General features: G+C 47.5%; 4 protein-coding genes across 4 annotated transcripts; 1 reads left to right on the forward strand and 3 right to left on the reverse strand.

The window, feature by feature from the left end:
• Positions 1–6548: 6548 nt before the first annotated feature.
• Positions 6549–7773, forward strand: Aspvir_000761 (SGNH/GDSL hydrolase family protein; the record flags this gene model as incomplete). The annotated part of the gene is made up of 4 exons (XM_043265895.1): positions 6549–6661; positions 6727–6859; positions 6940–7079; positions 7131–7773. 4 exons carry the CDS (start codon positions 6549–6551, stop codon positions 7771–7773), a joined length of 1029 nt encoding a protein of 342 aa, XP_043121830.1.
• Positions 7774–8582: 809 nt separating this feature from the next.
• Positions 8583–11182, reverse strand: Aspvir_000762 (DEAD-box ATP-dependent RNA helicase DBP2; the record flags this gene model as incomplete). The annotated part of the gene is made up of 6 exons (XM_043265896.1): positions 8583–8800; positions 8862–8990; positions 9482–9589; positions 9648–10616; positions 10674–10846; positions 11130–11182. 6 exons carry the CDS (start codon positions 11180–11182, stop codon positions 8583–8585), a joined length of 1650 nt encoding a protein of 549 aa, XP_043121831.1.
• A 584-nt stretch (positions 11183–11766) lies between these two features.
• Aspvir_000763 (uncharacterized protein) lies at positions 11767–12203 on the reverse strand (the record flags this gene model as incomplete). Its single annotated transcript, XM_043265897.1, has 2 exons — positions 11767–12133; positions 12184–12203. 2 exons carry the CDS (start codon positions 12201–12203, stop codon positions 11767–11769), a joined length of 387 nt encoding a protein of 128 aa, XP_043121832.1.
• Positions 12204–12948: 745 nt separating this feature from the next.
• On the reverse strand, positions 12949–15020 carry Aspvir_000764 (putative thiamine biosynthesis protein (Thi-4); the record flags this gene model as incomplete). Its single annotated transcript, XM_043265898.1, has 9 exons — positions 12949–13100; positions 13165–13380; positions 13438–13546; positions 13610–13675; positions 13738–13888; positions 13939–14483; positions 14543–14625; positions 14725–14906; positions 14968–15020. 9 exons carry the CDS (start codon positions 15018–15020, stop codon positions 12949–12951), a joined length of 1557 nt encoding a protein of 518 aa, XP_043121833.1.
• Positions 15021–15429: the final 409 nt, after the last annotated feature.

Raw genomic sequence — 15429 nt, forward strand, 5'->3', positions numbered from 1 at the left:
TGGCGTGCCCGAGGAACGGCTTGAACGGTCTGGGTAAAGGTCCAAATAGCGCGGCCCTAGTGAAGAAGAGGGTGTAGCGCAGGTCGGGGAAAAGCGAAGAGCGCGTGCAGGTTCCCCTACTCCGTAGTAGTGGAGGCTTTGATGGGGGAAAATCCAGGGCAGGAAATAATAATGGAAATGCTCAGAAACAAACCAGTGGTTCACCAATGGGTAATGTAATAATTATGACAAATATCTTTGAGCCAAGTTGTCCACCAGATAAGTGCCTGTGTAAGTAGGACACAGTCCAGAATAATAAGGGAGAAAATTAATAATAAATAGATGTTGTTGTATTCCTTTAGAAATCCAAACGGCGGCTGATGCCGGTAGTAGGTAGCTTCTTTCTGCTTAGCCTGAGGGACTGTTTAGTTGGCAAGGTCATTATGGGTGGGCAGATTGAAGGTCAGTGGTGGAAAGGGGGAACGGAAAAATAATTATTACCTACCTCCCTATGGGGGTGGTAGCCCGAGTTGTTATCTTACTTGTTCTTGGGGTATACCTCGAAATACGATGAGCAATTGGCAGAACGCATCGTCTGCTACTTGACCACAACAGCTTAATCATTAGAGATTTCTTGACGTAGAGAATTATATCAATACGAAACATTCATTTCAAGGACCTGGTTTGTGTCATTACTTGCCTGATGCCAGTGATTTTCGACATTTCAGCTATGGCACACAGTGTAACTTCTACATGTTTAAAACCGTATGTATAGGTAGAGAGGTACCTACTTACTCCATAGTAGTCCTCGTCTTGTACAAGTCAGGAACGCGTCAGTGGGGCACGCGAGGGTAGTGATCCAATCATCAGCAGTATTGAATCACTCACATAGGTAGAAAGTGACTGAGGTGCTTTGACTATGGCGTACCGTGTATTCATAAAGAGAGGGAGCAGGAATCAAATCTCGGAATCACCACGTTGCAAAGTACAAGCACACAGTAGACCATAATGTCGACCTACATTGAAGACCAAGCAAAAAACCAATCATGTATCAAAGGTTACTTAGACCTTGCCTAGGTAGGTAACCTTGAAGTGGTGTGTTGGGGGATCGATCATTTGTCGCGTCGTTGAATCCAACACTGATGTTGGAGGTATGGAGTACACAATACACAATAATACAGTAAACAAGTTGTGGTACTTTTGTTGTGTTAATTCTTTGTTAACATCATGGCTTGTATCTCACGCATTTGAGCCTACGTGTAGTTTGGGCACTCGATGATACTGGCTAGAAAGTGCCATACAACCTGATGAGGCAAGAAATGCTACGGGTAGCATAATCAAACATGTGATCAATAATGATATTGAAAAGGCATTGGAAGCACCAGATGGAGTGATCAACGTCCGGAGTAGTTTGAATTATTATTATTATGATTTTTTACAAAGATGCTAAACTTCAAGCGGGATACCGGCAGTAATCTGGTAGAATTAGGGGGTTACTCATATCTGATTCTGCACTTTCCAGCATGATTATACAACTAAAATCAATCATTATTACAATAGTGCCAGAAATTATCATCAGCTTGTCTGCTACCAAAAGGGGGACTAATATGAAGGTCAGCCATGCATGTTGAAGGGGAAAGAAAAGCTAAGGTACCTAAGGAATGCAAGAATCATGCAAGGCTCCAACCTCGGAAAGGCTCTAGCCTGGGTCCCTAAGTGGGGCTCCAATTGATTGGTGCTCTGACCTGATCATACCCCGCGCAGGTGGAGCCCACAACACCCTCGCCCACTAATGCCTCCCAGTGAAGATACAGGCCAGCAGGGAAACAACTTGAGAAATCAAAAAAAAGCACCAGCCATGCTTGATGCTTAAGTGTTCAACCTCACATCATGATGACTTCTTACTTATCTGGAGTTACATTAGATGAGCTGCTAGAGTGATTACCAGTGTTCTGTATTATGTGCACTAGGCTCCTTAAGGTGATATTACAGAACCCAATGTTATTATGGGAGTTCTATATATTCATGGAGTAGATATACTCCATGCCTGCTCTATCATTATTATGATATGACTGAAGTATTAATCCAGAAGAGTGTGATATCAATGTCCCATCATACTCCCGAAGTCCCAATGTCGCAATAGCAGGCTTCTGGTCCGTATCTTACCCATCAACTGAAAATGATTTCTGTGCATTTGATGTTGGCGGTGTTGTTGACCTGTGCTTATATCTATTTACTGGCCGTTATCCAGTCTGTTGTTCAAAAGAAAGCATGGATCAGGTGGATGATGAAAACATGACAAGCAATTACAACAACCTGGATTGTATCTTGTCTCCATATGTATAGGTTTGATAATACTATCATTATTATCACGTCTAGTGTGTTATGATCCCATAACTTACAGAGAACCATAGTGGTTCGGATGCTGGCCGATTACCGTCGCGTTTTATGGATCACTGTCGATTGGTTAGACAACTGTCCTTCAAGCACTACTCCGTACGCCAACTGGAAAGAAACCGGCCACTACCGAGGGGTACATGGGCCTCGAAGGGTGGTGTTGTACGAGAGCTTCAAGCTTCGAGCTTCGAGCTTCGAACTTCAAGTAACCATCCAAAATCTCAGGACACTACAAGGTCAGTTTTACATGATCATCACGTCCACAATAAGTTGGTTCGCTTTTGAGCACTTGATACGCCGAGACGACTCCGTAGGTGTTCACTTCATACCTGCCTTGCAATTTTGGAGACCAACTGGAACACTGGGGCCGAATACTCTGTATGACCCGACCCACACCATTGACAGCACAGTATTCTGTAAGAGCTATCTTAATCTGTGGGCTTCGTCTCTGTCCGAGTTTATGATATTACTAATTCTTCTTTTCTTCCACTTTTACTGCAGCATCATGCAAAGAATAGGGGTAAAGACTCGTCAACTCTAATCGTCAAAGCACCACCTGTGATTATAATTTTTGTCAATTGATCATTTTATATTGACTCATTTTACTCCGTTCCTTCTCCTCTATGATTGATATTCATCCGCATCTATGGAAATATACTACCAGCGTTGATGAGCCATGGTACCATTATTTATGCGGCTAGTGCGCTGTCACGTTATAATCATGACCATGTCGGAGCTAGTCAATAATAGATACTCGGCTCCACGTGGGTAACAAGGCACCCCCCTCCGTACGAGCTACAAAGTTCACTCTACGCAGTATCTATCTTCCCTGCTCTGTTGTATCTGTTCCAATTGTATCATTTATGGCATTGATATTTAATTTCTGTATATGCTACCTTAACACTGTTGCATAGTATTTACGACTTTATTCAGAGCTGCATTTTTCAACCACCTCTGGCGATCTCGATAAGTAGTACCAGCTACCGGTATGTAGTTGCTATTGTTAGCATCCATGACCGTACCATGTTCGCGATGTTCCAGATAAAACTTATTGCAGATTATTTTCCGAAGGCCTAGGCGCCTGTGGCCTATAGCTGCTGAGATGGTCAGCCTCAAACCCAAATACACTTTGGACTATGTAACTATAGACATCGCTTAGAAATGATTTAAACTTCAGCAACCTATCTTACAAGTTACAGGGGGGGAAAAAGGTTACACTACCGAAACAAAGTGTTGGTTAGTCGGTGGGAGCTCTTGTCCGATATGTGGGGAGCGAGATGGGGCCATAATTATGGTTATTATTGTTGGTTCATTTCGCAAAAGAGCGGTCTTGAACTTGAATCCAAAATCAAATCAAACTCAAAACTCAGGAGCCAAAGAAGTAGACTGGTGCGGGCGCGGGCCAGGACCAACGCATAAACTCAGGTATCATAAAATACTCGTTTAACAAATATCTGAATGGTCTGCTCAAATTGATGATTCGGATAGTCGGCTATCTGATAATCAATTTGTCTTTCCGAACAGTGACTCGTCATTCATGAGGATACTTCCCTTGTATTAGACCTCCGGCTGCTACTATGTGAAACTTGCCAACTGAGCCATCTGGAGTACCAATTACCGTATCAGGTAATTCCATACTCGCGGACTCCAATTGACTTTGATCATAAAAAACATCCGAGGTTCGCAAGTTAGGTACATGAGATTATGAATTTTAATAATGCGAACAGGAAGCATAGCTTGACTGCTCTACAACTCCACGACCACGGTCGATTGAAAGCCGACCAGGTATTAATAGCGATGCTATGATAGCACGGACAGTGTGCCAAGATAGCAAGTATCCACACGGCAGAATTCAAGATTATCTGCACGAGAGGTAAGTAACCTCCAAACTCACTAAATCATCAAATGACAAATCATTGATTCAAAATTTAAGTGTATATTTGCGGATCCGCTATGGGAGTTTGGTCTGCTGACTAGGGGGAATCGCATACCTTAAAGAGATTAGTACGGAGTAAGTACTTGTTTAATTGTTTTACAACCCCGGCGGAGGAAGGTCCATATCTCCGAGTCTCCGACTTCGCGATCCACCCGTACACTAGCAGGTTGCGGCCTGAATCATGTTGGTATCTTGGTAAGTCGATGTTGAGTACGGAGCCTCTCAGCCTCTCAGATACCTGAAGTAATCGGTTCTCCGCGGATGTCTCAATAAACTGAGGCCTGACTTTGAAAATTTACAAAGCTGGCCTCTTATGATCATCTGCATGACAATTGCCTAAGGAGGATAGCATTGTAGCTGCACACTAAGGTCCCAAATTAATAGTTGAGGTGTCAGTGACTCATTGCACATGTTCTGTGCATGATCTACGGCAGCTCTAGGAATTTAGGAACTAAGGAGTCAAGCCAGGATAGTCAAGGGATGGTGGCAGCTGCGTCCTTTACTTCTTTTGGTAGAGTATGACAACTTTGTTTCTACCTCAGTGCCTACCCAACTACCTGACTGGTGACTATTATCAGTCTTTTACAATGCACCGATGATGAGGTTTGGGTGCCGAATCCCTGACCCTGGTTGAAGCCTTGACTAAGGTAACTTCGTATCCAAGATTCCAACATACACACTGTATTAATATAACAATAGAAAATAATAATACTCTTCGTTTATCAAATTACCAGCAAGATTGCTTCCGATATCCGCGCTTTGGGACCTCCCTAATTTAAACTCATTTGCATCCACTTTAACAAAAATATTAATATTATTGATAATTCAATACACGGTCTCCGGACTGGCCTTGGACTGGGCCCACCCCGAACCAGGGTCAGTTGCGTTCAAAATACGGCCTAAGCCCTTTTTGGTCTCTCAGCATATGCCTAAAGCTGCTTTTGCATCGAAGGCCGTCATTCGTTGCCAGTCGCTGTGTCGAGGAAGCAGGAACAGAATGATAAGGTAGAATTGAGCATCTAACCCGTCGTACCTGCAAGTAGGTTGGATAAAGTCTCTCATAGTCGCTGGGAAAAATACAAGAAGAAATCGCCGAGACAATTTGTTATAATCTTATGAGAAGACCGGTCCATGAGCTTGATGATAAGAATACACCTGTTGTATGTCTCCAGGGTCAACGGAGTATGAACGCACCGAGAGCCCAGGGCATGAAGCTCCCTCCCTATGGACCTCAGAGGCTCAGACGTGGAGTGCTGAGTCAGGACTCCTCACAAGGTACGGACTAACATGCCTAGGTTGCGGATATCTCAAAACAGCTAGCGTCCAATCATATCTTGAGTCAAGTTGGTTGACCCTGCGCAAAGGCACAAAGAATGGACTCTGCCTTCTGGCGCAACGCTATCAAAGCGGAAAGCTTTGCCAGTTGGTAACTTGAACAACTTGATGCTCCAGCAGCGGCATGTTGTCGTTATGTCATGCTGCTATGCACAAGCTGACTGCCACGAACATGCCTGGATGATCAATCGACAAGATGGCTATCTTCCCCGAGTACCAACTATGTACAAACCACTGCCGTGCGAGCCCACCGTCTAGGCATTGCCTACCTTAGCCTTTTGGAGCTGGGGAGAGCCGCAGGAGGCCCCGCCGGAGAGTTGAACCTCAGGCTTCAATCCAGCATGCGCATGGCTTGGCCACCCAGTTAACCTCATCTTTGGTTTTCCTCACTGAATCATTTGACATATCAATTATTCGGGATGGAATCTGAGCCTCGAGTCTCTGTGTTCGAAATGACCATCAAAATCTATCTATAATATGGGACGAGGCGATGACTGAGTCAATCCCCGCGAAAATAGGCGACGTTATACCAAAACATATATTCGTGTATTCGTCATCTTAGGCGATAGACAGCTGGGATATAACCCCGCCTCAATCTCTGCCTCCCCAGAGATTGACTTTGAAGACGGCAGGCATGGGATAAACTCCTGGCTTTTTGGACATAGACCAAATCATGTGCACCTGCCATCCAATACCATGGATTGACTCCGGAGAAATATCGTCCGTCGAATACGGGAACATGGACTATTTCCCCGCATATTCGATATTTGCGGGGTTGAGGACATTGATATCAAGGTGTCAATCCCGGTCTGGGGTAAACCGGTCTCTGAAATGGCTATTCATCAGATCAGAAGATCTCGAATATTTCTCTTTGGTGTGACGGAAGTCAATTGCGGTGAACATGATTGCGGTAACAAGGAATCTGGCTCTCGCGGCCCTCGCCTCTGTGGCAGTAGCGCTTCCTGCGCAGTTGAGTAGCAAGGACGCGTTTGACTGGGATGCCACCGGACATCTGTCGGTTCTTTATAATCCTTCCCCTGTACCTCTGAGGAAGACTGTCACTGACGCACATCCTGCAGACTCGCCTTTGGCGACTCATACACATACGTCCAAGGAACACACGGCCATCAGAACTATAGCTTCATCGGCGACCAACTGAACTTCGCATACGATGGGCAGACGCTACTGACCAACAAGATTGTTCAGAACCAGGTTCGCTCCACCGCAGCGCTCGCCAAGTCTCCTGGCTGCCAAAGATACCATGATTGCTGACAGTATCACGCTCCTGCTAGACCGCCACGGCCGAGGGAGGCCCCAACTGGGTCGAGTTCCTAACAGACTGCGGCGTCAAGAAAGGACTGACCTCACCACTGAGCTGTGAGAAGCAACTCTGGGACTTTGCGTTTGCTGGAGCAGACGTCTCCGTTGAATAGTATGGGGCCCTTATATAAGGCTTCGCGCCGCTCATCTAACTCTTCCACAGCACGCCCCTACACCACAACTACACCGTCTCCCTCGTCAACCAAGTGACGCAGTACGAGCAATACGGCCACCCCGTGCTCGGGGACATCATCCACCCATCCCGCACCCTCATCGCCATCTGGATCGGCGTCAACGACATCAGCGACTCCGCCAAATACGCCGTACACTTCCCCACTTTCTACAACAGCATGATGGCCACACTCTTCGCCTCCGTCCAGACCCTCTACAACCTAGGCTACCGCTCCTATCTCTTTATGAACCTGCCCCCTCTAGACCGCACCCCCGCCAACCAAGCGCGGAGCAATCCCTCCCCTAACGCAACCCAGATAACCTGGTTCAACGACGCGTTGGCCGAGCACGCGCAGAGCTTCGAAAGAGCCCACGCCGACACCACCGTCCACGTCTTCGACGCCCATACAGCGCTCAGCGACATGATGGACTACCCGGCGCGGTATGGCATCGTCAACACGACGGGCTTCTGCGCGGGGTACAACCAGCCGGACATTGAGACGAATTACCAGGCGTATGGGTGTCCTACGCCGCTGGACACGTACTTTTGGTTCAACTCAGGTCATCTGACGAGCCATGTCCATGAGAAACTCGCGGAGATTCTAGAGGCCCAGTTGAAGGCGTGGTCGAGGTGATTTGTCGGCCTTTKGTGCCTGATTCGTAGAAGATTCTTAGACTTCGATGCCGTGATATGGGTACGAATTGTACTTTTGGAGAAGACTTGATTGTTTCAGAAGTCGTTGTATTGAAGCGAATATGAGTCGAAAGCCTTCTTCAGAGCCCAACATTACTGTGCTCACTTCCGGATGCATCGATGGATCACTGACACTGGCAATAAAAGTACGGGCTAAAACTGAACTACATGCAATGTTTGAAGCTTGCTAAATATGCCCTGAAAAATAGTGGCTCCTGCATATAACCGAATATTCATATTATCCGCAGGAGTGTATCGAATAAAGGCAAGGATGGTCAATTCCGGTTGGCAACACTCAGTAAAGTACAGATATTCGTATAGGTCTTATTGGACACGGCATTTTACTGTGGAGAACAAGGAGGATGATTCCCTGCAACTTAATCACTAAGAAACAATTCAATATTGATGCGAATGCAAACTAATTGCACTAAGACCATTGAACGAGCGAATGGCCCAAAGTTAACAACTTTTGAGATCAGAATTAAGATGCATGAATAGGATCTGCAAAATTAGACAATTCCAGCAGCGGCGAGCTTCTGCGGCCGATTTCAAAGCTCGACAACGAGCGTTTGTAAAAACAAAACCATAATTTGAAGAAAGAACAAGGTCTATCGTGTCATCGAAAAACGCCTTCCGTACCGAATTACGAAGAAAAACCCCGAGGGAACCATGGAAAAAGCAAAGTCTACCGGTGACGATGGGTTACAAGCTCAATGACGAGACTGGACATCAAGGTCAAGATCAGTCAGTTTACCAACGGCGAGCGTTGCCAAGCGGGGCAGTGTTGGAAGCGGTATAGCTACCACCACGACCACGACCACCACCACCGCCGCGGCCACCCCAGCGGCCGTAACCGCCGTGACCGTGGCCACCGCCACCGCTGTAGCGAACCATCTCAGCGAGACGGGGGTCAATCTGCTGCTTGGCCTCAGTGAGGATAGTAACCAAGTCACGAGCCTGCTTGGAGTCTGCATTGAAGGAATTCGTTAGTCATGACAACTACACATGCGGTCGTAAAGAGAAACTCACTTTCAGTGGTGAAGAAGGTAATGGCAGTTCCCTTCGCACCAGCACGACCAGTTCGACCAATACGGTGAATGTAGTCCTCCGAGTTGTTGGGATAGTCATAGTTCAGCACATGAGTGATGTCGCGAACATCTTTAAACAGATTTAGGTTAGCAAACAGAGCATTAGTCAAAATAGCAACGAGGCCTAGGCGCCCTTTTGAGTCATGTGAGACTTGGATGCATCACTCTCTCACGGACTCTGTGGTCGAAATCCGTTTGTGGGCAGAGTCCATCGCCTGGCACAAGATCGCGGTCCTAGAGTAACCTTGGAATGCAGCTTCAACAAGTCGAAGGGAGAGAAAGCCCATCTCTCGACCAACGAGGTTCAAGAATAGAGATGGAAAACTCAGAACAGAAAGTACGAATCAATCTGCTACACTGCACTGTAAGTCCAAGGTCCTCATGGTATGAGCACCATTTTCAAGAGACCCGACAAAGCCTGGACGAGTCATGTTATACCAACATGGTCTCTTTTAGAAGAGAGTCAAGCACCGTGCCATTGTCACACGACGTCAATGTGGGTGAGGGTGCTTAGGGAGGAGAATAGGGAGGAAAGGGGGGAAAGTTGCGATTCAATCATACCAATACCACGGGAAGCCACATCAGTGGCCACCATGATTGGGCTCTTGCCCGTCTTGAATTCGTTCAAGACCCAATCTCTTTCTTGTTGCTGCTTGTCGCCGTGGATAGCTGGGCTCGTTGTTAGCAAGAGCAGTGGGAAATGAGGAATGAACCAGGAAAGGCTTACAAAGTGCGGGCCATCCGTCCTGGCGGAGGAAGCGAGTAATCTCATCAGCAATGCGCTTAGTACCGGTGAAAATGAGACACTTGTTGCCACGGTTTTCCATGATTTTCTCGAGGTGCTTGATCATTTTGTCGCGCTTCTCGAAGTCGGACACGACCTCGACAATTTGAGTAATTCTGTGGTTAGCAGACAAGTCCATGGAACCAATGTTCACCTGGATGTAGTCGTTCAGGAAGTCGGTAGCGAGCTGACGGACTTCCTTGGGCCAAGTGGCGGACCACATGCAGGTCTGTCTGTCAGGACGAATCTGAGAAATGATCTTGCGAATTTGAGGTTCGAAACCCATGTCCAGCATGCGGTCAGCTTCGTCAAGAACGAGGTAAGTGACACGGCGGAGGTTGGTCCGGCCAGCTTCCAGCATGTCGATCAGACGACCAGGGGTTGCAATGCAGACTTCGACACCGCGGCTCAGATCACGGATCTGAGGACCCTTGGGAACACCACCATAGACGCAAGTGTTGCGAATCCGGGAGGATTTTCCGAACTTGCTAATTTCGGTCTGGATCTGAACAGCAAGCTCACGAGTAGGAGCGAGGATGAGAACAATGGGACCATCGCCAGGAGCGAGGAGAGGCTGAGCGTTGATGTGAACAATGGCAGGGAGACAGTAGGTGAGAGTCTTTCCGGAACCAGTCTCGGCGATACCGACGACATCGCGACCAGAAAGCGCCATAGGCCAACCCTGGGACTGGATGGCAGTGGGACGCTCGAAGCCTTGAGCCTTGACCTCACTCAGGACATACTGGGGGAACCCGGCCTCGTCGAAAGTCTCGACGGGACGAGGCACGTTGCGTCCCTGCACAGTCATCTCCTGCACCTTGCGGAATTCCTCAACCTCGCGCTCAGAGCGAGCGGCAACATCGGGATGCTCCTTATAGAATGACTTTTCGAACTTGGGGAGGGTGTCCAAATCTAGGGATAGCAAGTCAGCACCAAAGCCAGAACGGGAGTCAAAGGTAATCAACTTACCCCAATCTTGCTTCTTCAAGCCGGCGCCTAGGTTCGACATGCGGTCACCACCAGCGGCTCCTCCACCGCGACCATAGCCACCGCCATAGCCACCGCCGGAGCCACCACCGTAGCCACCACCTCCAGAGTAGCCGTTGCCATTTTGATAACCGCCACCTTGACCACCTCTAGAGCTGTATGGATTTGTTAGTTATTGCACTGATGACAGATGTGTGAAATATCAAGATTTCCAGAGATAACTCAAGCCATGATCGACGCCAGACGAAGGTACGATGTGTTGCAGGCTATTAGGGCGCAGAACGCCAGCACAGCAACGTTGAGTTGGCCACAGGCGAGGGAGGGAGAATCACAGCACGTAGTACTCAACCCAGGCCAAGGCGATATATTTCAACAACACATCACTTGCGATATCTCGGGAATCTGATAGATTCCGTCTCAAAAATGATGAAAACTTACCGATAAGAATCGCCGCGCGACTCGCGCTGGTAACCGCCACCGTAAGAAGACATGGTGTAGTTTTGTGTTATTTTGATGAGAAACAGAAAACGACGGCGATGAAGGTAGAAAGGGGAACAAAAAGTCAGAAGAAGTAGACTGGAAAGTACCTGAAGCAGGTAACAAGACTACTGAGAGAGAGATGAAGACGGAACAGTCTTCGATTCAGATGAAAAGAGAGAGGTAAGAGGATAAAAAAAGAGAGAGATGGGCGAGGAGGAAAGAAAAAAGATCTCAGCGGCAAGAAAAAGTGGAAATGAGCGAGACAAAAGGACAAGGAAGCGGCGAATAAGGGACTTTCCTGTTGTGGTTAGCGTGGGCTAGACTTTTCCTTTACCGCCTTTTTTGCCACACAATCACGTGAGAGATACGCCTCCGTGTTACCTTGGGTCACCATCACAAAGATCTTGGCTAATGCTACCATTTCCGCCTGCTTTAGCAAAGCTACTTCGCAAACCCCGGTAACGAGGAGATATTTGGAGTGCCAGTTTTCCGTTTATGATTGGAGGAGCTCAATAATTTCTAGTGACCGGATATTGTCGCACAGTCCGATGCAGTCCAACTTATTGTGTCCTTGATGCTGGTATCTGCCCCTTGGCTAATCAGATAGTACTGCATCTATCTTGCCTAGATCTGCTGCTTTGTGTAGAGCGGTGCCAAGGCCCATGAAGTAATATAGTCTCCATGAGAAATAATGAGTCTCGTACATCTTCGAGTTCAATGCCGCACCCCTTTCAAGAAGCATGGCTAGCACATCAACGACATCCTCCTGTTCGTCAATAGCATGATGGGGTAGTTGTCCCTTGCGGCCATCTCCTCCGCGATCTAGCAGAAGCTTGATGGTACGAAGCGGAGCACGGTCAACGGCATAAGACAATGGCCTGAAATCAATCGAACATTGTCGGTTTGGGTCTGCTGCATGGTGTAGAAGCCAGATGGTCATCTCATCGTCTTCAATAGCATATCTGGGACAATGGTGAATGAGCGACTAAGATTGCGAGGTACAGCAACTCACTCAAGCGCTGGAGGCTTCATCGCTTATAGGTTCGTTGATGTCCCATTTATTTTGGAGGAAGATGTTGAGCGTGTTCTTTGATTTATGCTTTAATGCCTCTTAAAGCATGATCTTGGTGCATTGGCAACCTGCAACGTAATAGCTCGGAGACGATTTCTGTGTAGTCTTGTTTCAAGGCTTCTCGCATCATTGAGTCAAGATCGCATATGTTGGATTTATCGTAGCTAGAGTCCCATGAGTCTAAGTTATTCTAAATCTTTGGAAGTCCTTGGTGATGCAGGTAGCCTTCATTCTTCGATTATCTCCATTGGTGTATGACGCGGGATATGAGGCAGGCAGGAGACATGCTGTTCGAGTGATGGGAAGATAGACACACCGGGTAGAAGAGAATTTGAGCTGTAAGAAGAGGGTTCTAGTTGATCGTTGTCTGCGCCTGGAGGTTTCTAGAGGCTGCTGGAGTTGGGACCCGTCATATTATCTGATCATCCAGGCAAAGGATGATCCCACTAACCCAAGGTCATGCAGGGATACCAGCCATTGGCACCAGAGACCTACCTGCTCAGTCATGGTGATCACATCAATGAACGGGAGAACGAGACGGGTAAACATTGCTGAAACGAGATGCCCAGGCAGTTCTCATGGATGTCGTATTGTTTATTCTTCTAGGAATTATAGCTCCTGTGATTATTCTCTGAAGTGACATTAAACATTTAACCTTGCCCTTGTATATTCTATAGTCTAATAGTCAACTCTATATAGGATTTGCTACGTGCTCAATGAAGTCATATGCGCTCGTGGGTGGTCACCCAATCCCATATCCCAGAAGCTGATTTCCAATTCCGTCGCGCGGATGAAGATCTTGATCAGTTCCTCCATACGACTGGCGGAGGCCTGTCGCATGTGTGTCTCCAGTAGTTCTATAACACTGTTGTCAGCCACATATGCCTAGGTACATCGCGAAGAAAAGAATTGTATCCTTACCAGATCCCAATCGGACAGCCTCCGTGTAGTCTTCGGCAACATAATTCTCAATCCACTGCCAGTAGCGATTGCCCTCTCGAAGAGTCTCTTTCTCAGTGTACAGTCGCTTGGCAATGGCACCGTAACCGATGAGACAGGGCGCAAGAGCCATCTGCAGTGCGAGCCAGTCCTCCGATTGTCCCACGTCGAGAATGTACCGGCTGTACGCCGTACAGGCTAGATTGAGGGTCAGCAGAAATCAGGCAGGAAGCATCTGAAAGCTTGAATACTTACCAAGGCTTTCAGGGTAACTCTCCATTTCTGCCTTGGACAAGCCAAAGGACGCACAGTAGTCCAAGTGCAACGCCGTCTCCCGCTCAATATGTAATACAATCTTGGCAGACTTTTTTTTTGTCACATCAGCGTCGATCCTTTCAATGACAACAGTTTCTTGGTGTTAACTAACCGCGGCAATAGACGCCATGGATTTTGCTTTATAAGCAGCCAGCGAGTTGCTACGGGCGAAGTGGACCTAAAGGAACCAGTAAGTCAGCAATCCTCGGATGGCTGGCAAAAGTATCAGGAGGTTCTCACCAAGTACAGATAGTCTTGCACCAGGTATTGCTTAAATCGCTCCACAGGGAGCTTGCCGCTGCCCAGGCCTTGAACAAACTCATGCTCGGTAAACTTCTTCCAGATCGGACGGACATCAGGTCGGGTGAGAGCATACTCCAGGAAACGATCGCTGAGGTGCGTTAGTCACATAGGCCAGGGAACTAGAATAGCAGGACCTACGGTGCAAAAGGCAAGAAATACACGGAGTGAAAGTGGTTGATTGGACCACTTCCCTTGCCCATGTTGACACTCGTCTTGATTCCCGCTTCGACAAATCGGACAGCACCGTGCACTGCTCGTTTCACATCCTTCCCAAGGGCCAGATTGGCTGCAATGGCCGACGCCAGAGAGCAGCCCGTGCCATGAGTGTTCTTGGACACGAGGAATTCAGTCTCGAAGAGAGTGGCGTTCTCTCCGTCATACAGAATATCGATCACTGTTGACGCATCTTCCGGATTCTGCGCCGCCTCGTGGGTTGCTGTAAGAGGTAGATGACCGCCTTTCAAAAGGACAGCCTTGGGACCCAAAGCACGAACTTGCTTTGCGAGCCGAGTGAGCTCGGAGAGGTCCTTCGGTTCTTGTACGTCCAGTCCGGCATCTTTTAGTAAGAGCATCGCCTCAGGGATGTTCGGAGTGAGGATGGTCGTCAGGGGTAGTAGCTTTGTTCGCAGACTTTGAACAGCTGCCTCGGGTAACAATTGAGACCCGCTCGTAGAGACCATAACCTGTTTATGCATTCAATCTTAGATATTTCACTTCGAACAATTCAACTTAATAGAATTACCGGATCCAAAACCACGGAGGGGATTTGATGCGAAGTCAAAGCCTCAGCGACGACATCAATTGTCTCCTCAGAGGAGAGCATTCCTGCGTCTCAATTAGCTGCAATTGCCGGACAGTCGGGTAAAATTCGGAAAGGCAGGCGACAGTAACAAAGGAATCAATCTTGATGCATAATACTCATACCTAATTTGACAACATCTGCTCCCACATCCTCCAACCCAGCATTAATCTGCTTCTTCACAAACTGTGCAGGGACGATAAAAATGTCTTGCACCCCCAAGGTGTTCTGGGCGGTCAAACCTGTCGTTGCTGTCAGAGCATAAACACCATGAGCAGCGAGAACCCTCTGATCAGCTTCTAATCCGCTGATTCATTTCATAGCGTTAGTCGTATATTTACATCCTTTCTTAGGAAACGATGACATACGCGCCGCCTGAGCTGTCCGAGCCGGCGATGATTAGAACCCGCTTGACGGACATGATAGGGGTGGCAATATCTCCGAGCTGATCGATTCAGGGCGGCTGATGAAGATAATTGATTCAACGGGTTTGTTTGAGAATGATTGGGCACGTTGTAGAATGCACGGCACTAAGATGAGAGAAGTGCCGAGTGCCAACAGCAAGTCCACCGCGCATCAGTGGGGAAATTTCCTTTGCGGGCCTTATTCACGATAAGAGGCCGATAAGATAGAGCACCCTAGAACAGAAGTATACGTACCTAGCTTTGTAGATGAACTGTAGCGAGGCAACTTGATGACCGTACAAACAGAACCAGTCTCAAGTGAGAAACTCGCCACGTACTATGAACTCATTGACTTCAATTCTTTTGCATATTACAGAATGCCTTTTATGCATATGCTAAGCAAAGGAATGCTGTCAGTCATCATAC

This window comes from Aspergillus viridinutans (genome assembly GCF_018404265.1).
Source record: "Aspergillus viridinutans IFM 47045 DNA, scaffold_1, whole genome shotgun sequence".
Classification (NCBI taxonomy): Eukaryota; Fungi; Ascomycota; class Eurotiomycetes; order Eurotiales; family Aspergillaceae; genus Aspergillus; species Aspergillus viridinutans.